Source organism: Periophthalmus magnuspinnatus, chromosome 20, assembly GCF_009829125.3.
Source record: "Periophthalmus magnuspinnatus isolate fPerMag1 chromosome 20, fPerMag1.2.pri, whole genome shotgun sequence".
Taxonomy (NCBI): domain Eukaryota; kingdom Metazoa; phylum Chordata; class Actinopteri; order Gobiiformes; family Gobiidae; genus Periophthalmus; species Periophthalmus magnuspinnatus.
Genome location: NC_047145.1, coordinates 25,092,806 through 25,110,420, shown reverse-complemented (window position 1 = coordinate 25,110,420; position 17,615 = coordinate 25,092,806). Strand labels below are relative to the sequence as shown.

Genomic DNA, 17,615 nt, shown 5'->3' with positions numbered 1-17,615 from the left:
TTGATGTACCTGCACAACGTCATGAGATAATACTGCACAACACAATTGAACTTCTTACATGTTCATAATTACTGCTCTGACTTGCATTGAATGGGATCAGTGAGGGATGCACAGTTCGGGCAGAAGCTTCTGACAGCCAGGAGAAAGACTGCATTTTTCGTTTGAAAGCGATAGCAGAGCTAATCATGTTGATTACGGTTTTGTCTTTTTTATAGCCATAAAAATCATGTTAAACGAAGTATCAGAATTTACTGCTTTTTTCCCACGCAACTACTTCTATTTTACACATCCATCCGTATTTTTTTCTTTTACGCATTGAATAAATGACCCCGCAGCCCCCGCGCTCTCATTCGTCACCTTGAAGGGACAACAGAGGCAGATTACAGTAATGACGGTAAAATATTTAGATAGCCCCGTGTCTCCGCTTTGAGACGCCGTTTGAATTTACACGAGAGCTCGACTGGGCGGAGTTACGCTGCTGGAAAGTCCGCAACCCGCTCTATCTGCGACGATAGGATCCGACGCTATAGCACAAATATTCAAATAGTGTAGTACTGTCGACAAACACTTGTAATCTTACTCACAGTGAGAAGAGAAATTAGACAAAACTTTAACTCAAGAGTACGTACGTACATACATACGTACATACGTACGTACGTACGTACATGCATACATACATACATACATACATACATACAAACATACATACATACATACATACATACTTAAGTGAATACAGTATGCATTTTGTATGAAAAGGAAATCATAAACGCACAAGGACGCACATTTCTTTGTATAAACTCACTGTAAACATGATCTGTTGTATTCTGTGTAATACCCCATAAGGACTAACGTGAACCTGTAAAGTCACAAACCTCACGTGTTTTTCTCCCAGAAGTCTCTTAGTCGGAGTCAGGAGGCGGTCCGTAGAAGTCTGGGTGAAGTCTGGGTCCCAAAGTTATGTCTTGTCTGAAGAAATCGTCGAATAAAGTTCTCAAATGCAGATTTTTGGCGCAGCCGAGGTTTGCAAAGTTTGCATAGATACGAGAATGTTTGAACCACGTGCTTGGCAACAACAACAGCGCACGTACGCGCTGACGTCAGTACGCGCGCATCTTTGCGTCTTCTATACCAGCCTGTAAAATATGATCTATAGCGATTTAGCATCTTTTTAGCATTTTTTTTTTTTTTTTTTTTTTTTTTTTTTTTTATTAAACTAAGATTACCTTTAAATATCGTAGGATTACTGTCGCTGCTAATTGCTGCTAGCCTGTCTGACAACTTTCATCCACACCACTGCTCTTTAGGCCTGGGTGACAGTGGCGCAGATACATGCCCCAGAATGGAATAAATATGATCAGGATAATAAATAAACATAAATCAGGACTAATAGTACCATAGAGTGAGTGGATCAGAGGATTAGTGCTGTGACTCATGGGTCACGGTCCTTTCCCAAAGTGAGCCACGTGCGTTCATCCGCTGAGAGCTAACAGTATATGTAGCCATGGTAACAGTATATGTATAGAAGCCACTGTGCTGTGCATTACAGCTGCTGCACTGAGAATGCATTAGCCCAAAAATGAATTCAACTTATTTTACATTAAAACTAAATTACTCAAGCTGTTGTAAAAATGCATAATCAAATAAATAATTACTCAAGTAAATACAGTATTATGATCTTCTGTATTTGAATACTGAGCACTACCAGCCTCTGTGGCCTGTACACACAGTCTACACGCTAAAGGTAGTTAGCTGATAGCATCGTGTTGTTGTTGTGATTGCTAAAGTGTATATTTATTTCAAACCTCATGTTGTGAAATAAATACACTTTCATTTATTTTGCGATGTTGCCAGTCTTGTAATTTACTTGCATTTTAAAACATGTATTGAGGATCGTTTTAATGCCACTACTTACATATGTACCAAAAATATTCATATTATGATGAATTGAAACCAAAAAGTTAAACAAATATAGCCATATACTGCAAAAATTATTTGTTCTGATCGTTAGTGGTGTGTTATGATAAAAATAAAAACATATGTTCAAATGGGCTGTTATTAAATCGAAATTTCAATCTACATGCTATTAGTTTGGTATTATAAACCTGAATAAAACCGTCTCTATGGGGTCTTATTCTATGTAAAAGTAGCTAACCCTGTAGTCCAGACCTCTACAAACATGTTCTGAAATGTTCCTGTGTTTCAGATGCCCTCCCTGTGTCTCTACTGGGTCTTATTCATGTCCATGTTTGTTTTATAGAAAGTGGCTCCAGACGGTCAGCCAACCAGTTCGGTGCATCCAGCTAGATTTTCTCCAGATGACAAGTTTTCCAGACACAGGGTCACGCTAAAGAAAAGATTTGGACTTCTCCTTACTCAGCAACCCAAACCTGTTCTGTGAGGAAAAGTAGAGGAAGAATGGAAGTGAGATGGAGAAGATATGGAGATGGGAGAAAAAAGACTGGAACATCAATTTACTGTGACTCTTGAAAATGACCATATCAGGAGTTGGCAAGGAGCTGTCAAAATGAAATGAGGATTTATTTCGTTTTAAAGAGGGAGTATTATGCAAATTATTTTTATTGCTGCCATGTTATATGTTTTCTCATTAAAATCATGTGGTTAATTGTAAGATTCTGGTTTAACCAGATTCTCTCCAATGCTCAGCCCATAAGCCTACGTCATCCATGCTCCCACGACAATTCTCCATAAATATACAGAAGCATGATACAATACACTACGCGACAAACCCGTCATGATGTGCAGTAGTTGCATTAGCGGGATGCACGCTGATTGTGTTGTGATAGCGTTCTGAATGGGGAGTGGCAAAGGGAGAGGAGACTCAGCCTCAAAAAATGAAAGTGAAACTTAGTAAATGTGTTAATACATTGTTTTCCGGGAATACAGCATTTTCAAAACAATAAAATGTAACACAGTGATCTAAATGTTATGTTTTAGCAGTTAATACCTCATAGAAGTGTAATACTCACTCTTAAAACCCTTTTAGTCATTTGTCCATGTTTTACTTCAGTTTTTCTAATAAATCTGAGTTTGCTGAAATACCATCTGTTTGTTGTGCATTTGAACAGTGACCGATTTTGGTCTTCCTTTGGTGTTTTCTGTATAGTGAATGGAACAGGGCCCAGGTTTTTAGACATGCGTATATGTGTGTGTGTGTGTGTGTGTGTGTGTGTGTGTGTGTGTATATATATATATATATATATATATATATATATATATATATATATATATATATATATATATATGTTACACATGCACTCAAATTCTAATTAGTTATAGCAGTATTAAAATGATATGTACTGATGTATTCAGTTTATGTAGTGCTTTTTTGAACACTCAAAGATGCTATACAGTGCAGTTTTCATTCACTCCATACTCTGTGGTGATAAGCTACTATTCTACAGCTGCCCTGAAACTCTTGTGAGACTCATTCAGATTTCTGAGTGGATAATCTTCTTGAGAACCAAAACACCAAATTATAACAGGTAAATAGACTACCATGTCCACTTGTTTTGTATTTAAGAATAACTCTACATTAGAATTGTTATCAGTAAAAGCTATATTTGATTTGAAACTCATCTGGGTGCACAGTTTTGTCATGTTTATAGAATTTAAAATCATAATATGCTTTTTCATTAAGTTGCATGAAAAAGCAGTGACCTGCTGTATTGGTGTAAGTTTTAATTTAGGTATTAGGAACTGTAGAGCACCTGCAGCCAGACTCTACATTAAAGAACTGTAGAGTCTGGCTGCAGGTGCTGGGGTTTAGGTTGTGACCATTCAGATCAGAGACAGTTTTTTTCAGGTTTAAACCAACTGGACTGAAGCACCTCAAGTCAGGCTCATTCTGCTTTCTGATTTTACAATTGTCTTAAACCAAAACACCAAATTATAGCATAAAGAACTTAGCCATCATGTGTAGTATTTTTGTAATTAAGACGAAATCAGCATTATAATTGTTATCAGTCACTATATTTGATTTGAACATGTTTACCTTTTATCTTGTGACAATCTAAAATCAAAATCTTACACAGTTCCTTTAAGACTAGTTGAATTGGTCAAATGGATCGTAGTCCTCTGGTGGTGTCAGAATGGACTTCAGAAACTCGGATATCACGGGTGGGACAACCTCTTGGACAACCTCTTGGACAACCTCTTGGATCACTTCAGGTGCAAGGGGGAGATCTGGCAGAGCAGGGGGCTCTATGGGCACCATGGGCAGGGGGAGGGGAAGGGGCAGTGGGGGCTTCTCTGCAAAAAACTTCATCACTTTTGGTAGCACCAATATAGCTACCAGTGCCACACCTGCTACTCCAGTCATAACTGCAGCATATTTGGCATAAGGCGGGCATCTTGTTGCTTGGTCTATGTATCTATCGAGGAGAGAGTTTTTGGCCTGCTCTCTGCTCTCCTCCAGGCTCAAGCCGCTGTCAGTGTGAATGCGGCTCTGCTCTGTCTGAATATCATGCTCTACTTGTTCCAAAGCATCATTGCTTAAATACTTCTGGTTTTCATCAACCATTTTCTCCACAGTATTCAGGATCGCTTCCACCTAGGGGTGTCAAGATGATTACGTTAATTAGTAGTCATGATTATTCAGGTCACAATACAATCATAAAAACAAAATTCAGAAACAAAATAATATGGAAGTAATTTCCATTTAATTTAAACTTTAAAAAAGTATCATTAATTTGCCTGGCAAATCCAGAATAATATCTCTCTGTATTTTTTATACAGATTGATATCAGTCTGATCCCCTCGTCCTCCGTTGCGTCTCAAGCCCGGTCGTCCAATCAGATCTGTTATTTTCAGTGATACATGTGAAATGAAAGGAACTCATTGGTCATCTATTATTTACAAATGAAATCAAATTTATCTCATCTCAGATTAACAGGGTTTAGTGCTTCACTCATTGATTCTGCAGAAACCTGTGATGTTACTTCAAAATATTATTTCTCAAGTAGAAAGTACAAAGTAGTGGTCCAATAAATTACTCAAGTAAGTATTTGAAAAAAAGTTAAAGTACTACTCAATTAAGAGTGACTTAAAAGAGGAACTGTCGGAACATAACATCTGATATAATTATATCATTTGGAGTTAAACTTATTTGAAGGAAAACTAAAAAATAACTAAACAATGCACAAAATCTGTTATTTTGAAAGGACAGACACAAAAATGTGAAAAAATAAATCATCTGAAGGAGCGCTGTTCAAATAATTTAATATTGTCAAGATAAAGCTTTTGTCACTTGTAGATTCACTTACAGTCAGAAGAGGAACCAACATGTTTACTCAAGTAAGAGTACTGTTACTTCAACAAAATTATTACTTAAGTAGCAGTGAAAGTACTCTGAAAAGTACAATTACAAAAGTTACTCAATTCAATGTAACTGAGTAAATGTAATTGAGAACTACCCACCACTGCACAGAACAGACAAAAGTCATAATCATTAAGCCCTAAATCTTACCTGAAACTCATTGCTCCGCTGTGGGTCTTCCTTTTGCTGATCTTTGGTCCAGTACTTGTTGTCGACCACATGACAGCGCCCCCCGCAGGCCTGCACCAGCTTGGCCAGCTCAGTGTTCTCCTCCACAAACTCCAAGATGTCTGTGTTCTCCGGGAGCTGGTCTCCATGAGTGAAAACTACAATGGTGAATCGGAACATCTGTTATGAGAAAAGCATTGATTAGGATGAGGAGGTGGTGTCACACTGAGCGGACAAAATATTGTTTAGTGTGAAGTAAAAGTGGCCCATTTGGTCAACAATTAACACTCCTGTACCTACGCCTGTCATGATAAATGCTATATCAACTTATCGCTCAATACATGACAGATGGAACAATCATTTTTGGGGGTCAATATTTACGGTGAAGACTTTTTCTTTGCACTAGTGGGAAATATTTGCTTAATTTTTTGTACCATAGTTAGATCAGAGCTGTAGAAGGTTGAATTATGAACTTCTATACCTCATTATAGACGCACACTAACTACTTAAGTGTTGTATTTTGTTATGTATTTACTGTATCGCAATTCATTTTCTAAAAACTAATTTGTACATTTAGAATAGTTTTTTTGGGATAATTCTGTTTCATGGTTTGGTTTCAATATTATCATTGATCATCTATATTTACTTCACTAATGTACCGTACTTCAAAATTTGTTTATTGTCCAGGTAGTGCATGCTAGTTGTGAAAAGCACTAAACTCATCGCCGTGAATAATTATGATGCTCTGAACACATAAGGTAAGTGAGGAAAAACTGTGGACCACTGCAGACTGTTTGAAAAGAACTAGTTCTGTTTTTTTTAACTTTTGTGTAGAGGCTTCGCCACTTAGAACCTGGAAGTAAGCAGCTTTCTGATTGGCTGAGCTTGTGCGGTCCACCACAGTTTCACTTTACCATCTGAAAAAAAATGTTTTAAAACTGTGCATAGATTTATGCATGTGGATATTAACTATTTACCAAAAGGTTTGTGAGGGCTAGGCAGGGCTGGCCCTAGCTTTCAGGGGGCCCTAAGATGAATTTGCCTGTGGGGCCCCTGGCTCAACTGTTGGTGATTCACATTTGACAACATTATAATTCTGCTCTCATCACCTTGACCAGTTGTATTTGTGTTTATGTGACCAACATCAGACTGAAAATATCCAGAATGTCATAACTACCACAGTCACAAGAAACAGAACACAAACATATAAGGGGCGTTAACATGTAAAAAATTCTAGACATTTTTTCTTCATTTCTGGTGGATTTTATTGTGTTCCAGTTGGCGACAGTGGGCTTAAATTTACATTATGTCGGGTCCTTGTACCAGTGTAAACACAGAGCTGCCCTCACCTCTGCCCGACTCAAAAACAAATGGACAGATATTTTGCTACTCCAGATATAAAACAAATATAATCATTTGAGAGGGATATTTAGGCTGCTGTAAACACACAAGCCCTGGGTCCAATAGACGTGATATATTATTTTCAATCTAAATGTTTGGGCTCTTGGGGGCCCTCTGCTGGCCTTAAGCAGCTGCTTATTCTGCTTATAGGTTGGGCTGGCCGTGGGGCTAGTGTGAAAATCAAGTAATTCAGCTTTAAAGTCCAGGTGTGATTGATCCATGGCTTTTACTATGGATTAGACCTGGGATTACACAGATACCCCATCTTTAAAGTAGCTAGAATTTACAATATACTGGCTGTGCTATAGGATAGATAATAAATATAGAACATAGACATTTTTAATTATTTCCCAGGACGCACCTCTTCCCCAAACTGTGTCTTGATGTACTCCACCACAGCCTGCTCCTGTCTCGTGTACCTCTGCACAGGCATCACCAGCAGCAGCGCGTGAGGCCCCGGAGCGCACTGGACCAGGCAGCTCAGCCATTCACAGTGTCTCTCCAGCTCCGCGCGCTCCCACCCCACGCCCTGGGTTCCCACGACCCCTGGAGTGTCGATCACCGTCACTTTGCGCTCTTTCAAGGTCCTGGAGTGAGTCTGAACGCTTCGGATCTTTGAGTCGCTCCTGTAGCTCACTCTGAAAATCTTTTCTCCCAGAATGTTGTTTGCCAGGCTGCTTTTCCCGCTGCCGTGTTTCCCCAGCAGGACGATTCTCAGCGAGTTTGGCTCTGAATAAAACAGAAAATATGTCAGTGATTGAGTCTTACTATAGTGGCTCAAATTCCCCCAAGAAGAAGTGAAATGGCGGCATCTAGTGGCCATGATACAGAACCACTGAGAAAGATTCAACTGTAAAAAAAAAAAAAAAAAAGAAAAAAATCTCCAGGGTTCATCATAATTAATCTATATTTAATGATTCATAATTCCAATAAGTATTTTTATCTTCATGGGTTTCAGGCATAAAGATTCCTTCCTGATTCGAAGGGTCTGGCATGACAGCATCCCTCTGTCGCTATAGCAATAACACAATTCAAATCAAAGTATTATATCCTATGAATGAGAAAAGGTCCTTCTTCAAATCAGGAAACTACATTTTTTTTAATTGAAACCCATGAATTGATACTTTGCAGCTGATGTTGTCAACATTCCCTAGTTCTCTGGGGTTGTGATGATGCTAACAAGGGGCACTGCTCTGTCTGAAGCTCAATTACTCAAGTTAGACTTTAATCTGAGCTTTTCAGGAAGTTGTGGGACTGGCAAAGGTTTTAAACGACAGTGAAGGAAATCCAATCCTTTCATTCCTCCTTATTGCTGTGAGCAGAGTGCAGTCAAGATGGAGAGTTTGAAGTCTTCAGATTGAACTAAAAGACAATGTAAAAATAATCCAAGCAATTACAACTGAAGTTAAAAGACAAGCGATAATGTATTGATATTTATATAGACCACAGTCCCGTCTTCAGCTCTGGGAGGGACCTTTGCATAAAGGCTGCTCTGACTAACAGATGAGGTAAAGACCTTTCAAAATAGACAACACTGTAACTTAAGCCTGCCGTTTATAACTTCCACATATTCACTAGGTACCAGTCGCCCTCGGGCCTCCAGTCCAGTCGCCCTCGGGCCTCCAGTCCAGTCACCAACGGGCCTCCAGTCTGGAGAATTTGTTGCTGCTTTGTGTTTATTTTAAGGTTTTTCAATTATGTGATAATTAACTGTAAGATGGGCCTTGTTTGACATGTACTGATAATGTCTTTGTTTTCTACTGCACAAACTTCATTTTTCTCAGGAGCCAGTCACTGTTTTCCCCTTAGTTTTATTTAATGATTATTTGGGCCTGTATAGAGTTTGCTTTGGTTTTCATCTCTATTTTTTGTTTGCTGTGGACTTTGCCTATTTGCTCAACTCTAACACACAGCATATTTTAATATAGTCCAGAAACTATTATAATTTAAAGAAGCTGTCAGCCATTTTAAGATATCTTTTGTAAATAAATGTAGTAAAGTAAATGAAGTAAATGTACTGATATAGATAAAAATGATACATATTTTGGTCAACAGTATCAATACAAATTAATATCTTAATTTTTCTTATGAATTTTGTGTGTTTATTTTTGTTTGCTCAAAGTCGAAGCTTGAACTCAAAAACTATAATGAAGATGTCACCACAAACATGGTAGAAATAGGCCCTCAAATCATATGAAAAGTACTTTTTACTTCAGCCCTGTTAAAAAATGTAGTGGAGTAGAAAGTACAGATATTGCTCTCAAATGTAGTGAAGTAACAGTAAAAAGTGTCCACTGTAGAAATGTACTTAAGTAAAATACAGATTCTACTTAGATAAAAACTTAAGTAGAATTTTTTCTACTACTTGTACTTCGTTACTTTCCACCTCTGTTGTAGTGAATGGCCTGTGTGAACACCAGGGGGCGCTCACATTGGCACAGAAATGAATGGATGAGAAAAATGAGTTTGAACAACATGCATCTCCTCTCTTGGGATAACAACTGTAAAAGTGTTAAATTCTAAGTCTTTTCCTTTAAAAGCAGAGTGGAGAAGGCCTACCTTGCATGGTTTGGTTTGTCTGGACTCTGCTGTCTCCAGCTGCACTGGACTGTCACTGTACTTTCATTTCTGAAGCAGGCGGAGTCACCAATGCACAAGCCTACACAAGGCCCTGGGACTTCAGGGATAGTGATTTGGATAAAGATTTGTTCAACAGAAACAATGAAATTGATCCTAGCTGTTTTTATCTGAATGTGTTCAAAATAAACCCCTCAGACTTTTCAGGTTTCTAACAGTAATAAAAAATACTTTTGCTTTTCAGTCCAGTTCAAGAATGTAGTGGAGAAGAAAGTACAGATACTGCTCTCAAATGTAGTCGAGCAAAAGTAAACAGTATCCACTTTAAAATGTACTTATTTAAAGTACAGATACCTAAAATGTGTACTTAAGTACAGTCCTAAACTTTTACTTTAGTGAAGGTTTAGTAACACAGGCTTATGAACCATCATACCACACCTTCATTAACTGCTTTTCCCGTCACACCAGTTTCAGAATAATAAAAATAGGCAGGTTAGCCTACTCATTTCACTAAAACATAATTAATGTGACATTATTTAAGCCTATATTTAAGTTTGATTATAAATCTTCCCTAGTTTGGTCGTTTTGAATTCTGGTCAAGTTTATTACTTTACTTCTTGTTTGGACAGAGCAGCAGATGTGACGTACATAGAGGTGATTTCATAACTGTTACCTATAGCAACCATAATGTAAACAAGGAGCAAAACATGTATGAACTGCACAATAGTTACAATTAGACAAAAATAAGTATAACTTTTCTTTTATTAAATGAGGGTTTAAACTGTTTGAAAAATGTCTTCCTTGTCTGTGCATTTTGGATGTAATTTTCTGTACATGTATTCTACTTTAGAACTCAGCACTGCTTCCTGTATTTTTTGATTTTCCACAAACTAAGGGGGCCAGACGCTCCGTACCAAAAGAAAAGTTCAGCAGGCTATTGAGTTTCACCATATGTATATCCTATTAGCAAATAAAAAGACAAGAAGTACCTTTATTTACTTTTTTTTCTTTTTTTTTTTTTTTTTTAAGAGCTAATTAAATTCAATACACCTGCCACACAATCAGACAAAACACAAATTCAGACAAAAATATATAGAATAGTAAAAACACCCAAACCCAAAACAAACGGCACATAATTGACCCAAATGTCGGTGCAATGCTCTTGTAAAGGTTTGGTTTAAACGGGTAAAGTGCAAATAGCCTTAGAAATAAATGGGAACCTCAACCAGGACAAACTACCAAGCTATATCATATCATTATTGCTGAGTTTTAGACGACATCACAACATTCTATAGACCAGTGTTATTTAATGCAGATAAAGGCAGGTAAAATGAATACTGAGTGACCGAACTCAAACAAAAGCCTAAACCTGAGACAACATTTTCAAGTAGTCATTTCTATAGCTCCATCTACCTATACCTTACATATTACTTTTACTGACATGAAATATTATTATTACTTTTACTGATATGCATTAAATTTGGCAGATACATTGGTAATAACAGGGAAGGTCCATGCAATAGCGCCCCACTAGAAAGTACACAGAATTTACAACAGGAAGAAAAAAGTACTGGAGTTGTGGAGTGGATATGGCGGTTGCTGGAGGATAGAGGGCTGTGCGTGCCTTTATCGCTGCTTGCGGCTTTAATTTGAACTGCTATAGAATGTTGCGATGCCATCTGAAACGCCGCAATAACCAGAGAAAGATAAGATTGGTATAGGTGTGATTGCTCAGCTAAAACTACGCTAAGTGGCTGAATTCAGGACTGCTTTGCCAAGAAAAGCCAACAGCAGTGCTCCCGCTGTGCAGCTGTAACTCTTCAGTATCATCTCCTCCATGCTGAGCTGCAGGAAGTTGTTGGTGTAGTACCGTCCACCATTGGCGATCTTCATTTGCTCTATGGTTCGGAACAGCTCAGACACTTGGTACCGGTTGCTCCTGTACACGTCCTTGTTCTCTCCCCAGTATTAGTTGTCTACCACATGGACACGGTTGCCACATTTCTCCAGAAGCTGCCTCAAACCCTCATTCTCATACACAAATTCCTGGATGGTTGTTCCCTCGTCCAGTTGGTCTCCGCCGGTGAACAGCAAAATAGCGTACTCCAGCGCGCCCTTGGAGAAGTATTCCTGGAGTTTGTTTATAACGGCCTGCTCTTGGGACGTGTGTCGGTCGACCTTGAGCACAATGAGGAACACGTGGGGTCCCGGGTGGCACTCAGTGAGGCACTTTAAGATCTCGGACTTCATCTCCTTCTCGCGCCCCGTGTCGAACAGTCCGGGCATGTCGATCCACTTCAGGAGGTGCCCGTTCACCTGCCGATTTCACAGTTAATGAGGGTGAGAAGAAACATCACCAGTTTACAATTATTCACTGTTATTGACGTGACCTAACAACAGAGACCAGCTTCATGAAATCAAACTTTCTGAAGGAAAAGTTCAAAACTGCACTATGTCATGTTTCTGCTTGTCTCCATGGAGATGTCATTGCTTTGCCTGGAATGTTCCACAGTATCCATCATGGAAACAGAGCCTCTTTCTGTCCCTATAAACCTCCTTCTTTTCCCTTAGTTGAGTAGCTCTGGCCTTACAGACTTGAACTCTATCTGTAAATGAATGCACATTAGTCCTGGACACATCTGCAGCTGCCCGTCCGTGGGAGTGGATCTCTCCTTCAAGTGGTTCTCCTCGAGGTTTCTCTTATCCACAGTTTTTTTTTTTGTTTTTCCTTGTCGAGAAGGAGGGTCTAAAAACAGGGGATGTTCTGGGACAGTTCTCCATTTGCTTGTTTTCTGTTGATCAATTTGCTTGTCTCTTTCTGTTTCATTGTTGATTTTCTAACTTTCTGTTGTTTAAATCAATGCTCATGTTCAGCGCTAAGAGAAGAGGCAGCTACTGTTGTGATTTTGGGCTTTACAAAAATAAATTGAACTGAATTGAACAAGCAGAGAACGCCACCAGGCCAAACTACAGATCAGGTTTTAGTTAAGTTAAGGTAGCCCATATTGTCACTGTAGGGAAGTGTCCTCTGCATTTGACCCATTCTTCTGTGTCTGGGTTAAACCTGTCAACGCCGAGGGGCCCATGTCCAGATCTTGAGCTAGTCTTGATCAGGTCAGCCTTAGCTGGACGATTTAACCCACAGTGCATGTTTTTGATTGATGGGAGAAACCAGAGTGCCATCTCCTCTCCTCAATCAATCAGGATTCATCCTCTGCCAACGGACATTTTGGTAGTTGTAGTGTTCGTGTTTCTTTTAATTTTATTTCATCAAGTGTTCCTGTGTCCTTGAGAACGTAAGTCAATGTTGGAGTGAAGACGTTTCGCTGCTCGTCCAAACCGTTTCTTCAGTTCTGGTCAGATTCACTGCTGGACACGGCCTTATATCTGTCTGAAGGAGGAGATAACTACACTGAAACTGTAAACAGCTATTGTCTCCAGTTTCAGTCTTAATGGTCTCCATTCAACCTTTAATGGTCCTACTGGTTCACCCTATTGTTCTCTTTGTTCCTTTTTGTTTCTGGGGGTGGGTTTATAGATGGGGGAGAGATGATGTCTCAGGCCGCCATTTCTGTTCAAAGATGGATTGTCTTTTATAAATAGCTTTTTAACTCCTCTCTCAAACCATTTCTTTTCTCTGGCTCACATCTGACCTTCACTGTCTTCAAACGAGTGGTTAGTGTCTTTAAGATGTAGATGAACAGCAGACTGTGTCCCTGAGCTGCTCTCTCGACGGTGTTGGTCCATTCTCTTATGGAGTGTTTAGTTTCTCCAGTGTAAGGCTCTCTGCACTCTTCACTGAATGGAGTAGACACATTACTTTGTTTGTGGCTCAGGGTTTTGTCCTTTGGGGGAAACAGTTTCTGTCTTAAAGTGTTTGTAGGTTTGAAATAGACTGGAATCTCAAACTGTCTGAAAATTCTCTGATCTGAATAGTTACACCTTTTCTTCTAGGTTCAGATTCCCTGTTGTCCTGTTTTTTATCTCTCAGATCTATTGAAGGCCCATTTTGGACGTCCACAAGCAGAGAGGGCTTTCTCCACGAGTTGTACATCAATGTTATTTTATGCTAATTAGTTTTCTGTTTGATCATTTATTCACATTATTATTTGTGGTCCTTGCAGTTCTATAGATTTAAGCTCTAAAACCACATCAAACTGTCTCAAATTGCAGATATTTTCTTCTCATGTTTGATTATACCTGTGGTTTAGTCAAGATCCCATCCATTCGGTCATAATTATTCCTGTTGTTCGCGTGACCGTTGCACTCCGCTGCTGCACATGATGCGTTCCAGGGCACTTGGAATGTTTAACTTTAAGTGAGAAAGTGCCATGGTCTCAGTGTCATTACATCACTGCTTTGTGTCATTGTGAATAATGTATCTCTATAGTAGATAATAGGAGATAATAGTCGAGCTAAAGCAGTCATAAGTCACACTAGGCCTGTCGTTCTGCTCATCCCAGTCGGCTTCACTATGGGCCACAAGTTTTACATCTGCATCATGTTTCTTGTAACACAGGGTCTTTCAAATACCTCAACATGTGTTTAGCTGCAACACTTTTGAAGTACAATACATCGCTGAAATAAATATAGACGATGAACGATAACACTGAAACTAATTTATGCCACTGACACAAAAACCCAACAGAATTTGAACCACAAAAACTCTTCTAAATCTACAGTATTGCAAAAAAAAAACAACTGAGATTCAATAGATAAACAGCAGAATGAAACACTTTAGTCGCTAGTTTGTATTTGTAACGAGTCATAGAAGTTGTGAGTGCAAAGAAAAAGTACGACACAATAAATATTGACTCCCAAAAATGATTGTTTCACGTGTCATGCGTTGAACAATATGTTGATATAGTGATTATTGTGACAGTGATGAGGCCTATAAAGAGATTAAGATCATTTACTAACAATAAAACGTAGATCAGAGCGAATAGTTACATGGATTAAACTGCCAAACTGTACTTCTTTGGATCAGCAGGAGCGCCCTCATTATCAAATTTGTCAAGAATGTTTGGCTTTGTTGTGAATTTGGACCCCAGCATTTCCTGAATATTTGATCATCACTCGCTAATAAGATCATCAACCCAAGTAATCCACGTGACCCTTTCATTTCCATCTGTTTTAGAGTAAACGCAATTGTCGGCAGTATTTTGAACAAAAGCATTTTCAATCATACAGCATCTTTTTAAAATGTCGTCCTGACCTTACAGTGACTTTTTGAGCTGACGCACTTGTTTTTGTCCCGTTTTGGACTTCACCTCAAACCTGGTGCATGTGTGAACGGTGGTCACTGCTGATGATTTTGTACCTGGTAATTTACTAGAAACGATGTGTGAGTGGAGCTTTAGAGGAGCTTTAGAGCCTTAGAGCTTTAGAGGAAGATCTCGTTTAAAATAGATGCTTTAATAGGCCATGTTCATGTACAACATAGTTTTGTGTAATTTTGTTCTGCAGTGAATTAGAAACTTGATCTGATATTTTTATTTTACTGCTGTGCCACAATTGGCTCAGGTAGAAAACAGGGCAGTTGAATAGTTGAGTTTTTTTTCTTTTTCTTGATAATCACAATGACGATAATCAATTTGTAAATCAAGAATCACACAGAAATGGTGTATAAAATTAATCATTACACTTTTTAACATGGAATAATACATAAATGCTGATATTTCCAAAGGACAAGCAGAATATGAATAATCAGTAACTTCTTCATTCATAAATAAAACGGAGAGCATGAAACACAAACTTTCTGCTTGTATCCAAAGCCAAACGCTGTCACAGTGTCTGAAAAGATCATTAGTTGGCTGATTTATAATATTACTCAAGTAAAAGGAAACACGCCATGAAAACAGCTGAAGTGAAATCGATGTCAAGTAAAGATCAGTAGGCTACGCTCTGACACAGGTTTATTTTTATCCTGTTGCTCAAATGTCAGACTGAATCCCACACAGCCCGAGTGGAGTGAACGAGAAAGTGAAAGTATATTCATTATAACTGTGGCTGCTGCAGTAACTTCTGCCTTCATGAAGGATTAAAGTCTGTAAAGGTAAGAGCTTTGCCAAACTACAAAACATCTGCCAGAAATGTATGGAAACAGGGAAATATACAAAAAAAGTATTTATTTGTTTGTTTCAGCATCAAGAAACATGCTCTCCTAGAACTTTTAGCATTTATTTATTATTTATTATGGTTATCTGTAGTTAATTGGCAGAAAGCGAAACCTTTGAGAACATCTCTACATAAAACTGACCCTCGCTGTGGAACGAAACTGATGTCAGGATTAATTTCAACTTAAAAATCATGTATGTATTGTGTGACTCAATGTAAGATGCTGTTTTCTGAATAAAAAGTAGATAAATAATCTTGTGAACTCCAGCTCGTGCATAACTATTTCCACTCTAAGAAGATCCCACAGGAGTATCTAACTGAAGGAGCACCCTGTCGGAGTCAGCAGTATTAATGTGCGTCTTCTTTTACAGATTTGGTAAAGATGAAACTCTCACTTGGAATTCTCTGTGTTCTGGTCCTCTGGGGTCTTCAGCAAATACAGGACTGTAGAGGTACCAGAAAAAGTACAAATATATACTTTATAAATCATTTCCAAAAACATGTGAGTCTGCCCTGTCATGGTGATACTTCTTATGACACACTGCACTTTTCTACACTGTTTTTCTAGTTGTTAAATGGTTGTTTATTTGATTTTTGTTCCTGATTTACACTTTGAGTAACCCATAGATACAGTTGGCAGTGCGTCACAGGAGGGGGCGTGGTCTGATGTGGGGGAAACTCTCAGGTCAAGTCAATGTGAAACACAAATGTTTCTTGCTTTCCTGATTTTGTGGATATTTATGTGTATCTGAAGTGCAGTTAACAGATGTGACAGACAACGGAAGAAAAGTAAACAGATTATTCAGTTAAAGTTCAAATACAGCTGGTGTCGTTAGCACAGTGGTAGCATAATGTAGCTACAGTTAGTATTTTTAGATTAATAAAGATCAAGATTGTGATGTAACATGACATAGAATTCTTTTAGTTAGCCTAATGTTAAACCAATGCAGATTTTAAAATGTTAAATCTTAGCCTTAGCCTTAATAGCCTTAGCGTTCAAAAGTGTTCTGACTCTATAGAGTGATAGATGTGTTTACTAGTAGTGACCCAGCAGTTTATTGGATTATCATTCAAAGCTTTCATTTACTTTTTAAATTTGTTTGGCTAATAAATCTCTATGACAGTTTTGCACAAACGTGGTGGATTTCCATAGTAACAGCCAATTTTAAAAATGTTCCTTCCCTAACTTTATATACAGATTTAAGCTGTTGAGTCACTTTGTTCTTCTCTGTGTCTTTGTGTCTGTATTTGACACAGTATATGTCATAAAGTCAGTGTCTGCTCTTTGTTGGACACTGGGGGATAGAGCAGCTCTTCTTCATTAAAAATGAATGGACTGTTTCGTCGCTCAGAGGTGTTTGAACCTTGGTCAGTGGGCGTTCCCTCCTGAGCCGACTGTATCTCTGCTCTCTCTCCTCTGTTTTCCAGGACAGGCTCTGATTGGCTCTTCTCTGCCAATAATGGCTATAGTTGGTGATGATGTCATTCTGCCGTGTTTTCTCCAACCTCCCAGAAACGCTGCAGCTTTAACTTTTGAGTGGACCCGACCAGACCTGCAGCCCAGATTTGTATTTGTTTGGCGACAGAATGAGATAAGAGACATAAAAAATCCACAATTTGTCAACAGGGCGTTTCTGTTCCAAGACGAGTTGAAACATGGGAACATTTCACTGAAACTGACAAATGTGAAACTAAAGGACAGTGGCGTCTACAGGTGCTTCATCCCTGCACTGGAAAAGGAAACCTCCATCAAACTAACTGTTGGTAAGTTTTTACAGACCAAAAACTCATCAACTATAAGTAAAATATGTTCAGATATGATAGAGCACAGCGCTTAAGTTATTTTCACAGCGGCCCTCATTTATGAAGCAAAATCTGTGTGTCTGTCTGGTGTATGACCAAAACAAGGAGCTCGAGGATTTAACAAAATTTGGGTGTCAGCTGCAGTCAACAGCAGTAAAGAAATGGGTGAACACTCACCATAGAGTGTTTGCTCAGGTCCGGATGGATTGGG

The 17,615-nt window shown here is 38.7% G+C and overlaps 1 protein-coding gene and 1 pseudogene across 1 annotated transcript; both read right to left on the bottom strand.

Moving 5' to 3' along the window:
- Nucleotides 1-3,977: 3,977 nt before the first annotated feature.
- LOC129457219 (GTPase IMAP family member 7-like) lies at nt 3,978-9,534 on the bottom strand. Its single transcript, XM_055229896.1, has 4 exons — nt 9,467-9,534; nt 7,269-7,636; nt 5,489-5,686; nt 3,978-4,573 (listed from the first exon to the last, which is right to left on the bottom strand). The coding sequence occupies exons 1-4, from the start codon at nt 9,471-9,473 to the stop codon at nt 4,067-4,069; spliced, it is 1,080 nt and encodes a 359-aa protein (XP_055085871.1). The 5' UTR covers nt 9,474-9,534; the 3' UTR covers nt 3,978-4,066.
- Nucleotides 9,535-11,230: 1,696 nt separating this feature from the next.
- Nucleotides 11,231-13,711, bottom strand: LOC129457261 (GTPase IMAP family member 9-like; annotated as a pseudogene).
- Nucleotides 13,712-17,615: the final 3,904 nt, after the last annotated feature.

What these genes read in the sequence shown, in the direction of transcription:
- LOC129457219 (XM_055229896.1), bottom strand. An exon ending in AGACACAGTTTGGGGAAGAG is followed by an intron (nt 5,687 to 7,268) that starts GTGCGTCCTGGG and finishes TTCTCATAACAG; the next exon opens with ATGTTCCGATTCACCATTGT. An exon ending in AGCGGAGCAATGAGTTTCAG is followed by an intron (nt 4,574 to 5,488) that starts GTAAGATTTAGG and finishes TGACACCCCTAG; the next exon opens with GTGGAAGCGATCCTGAATAC.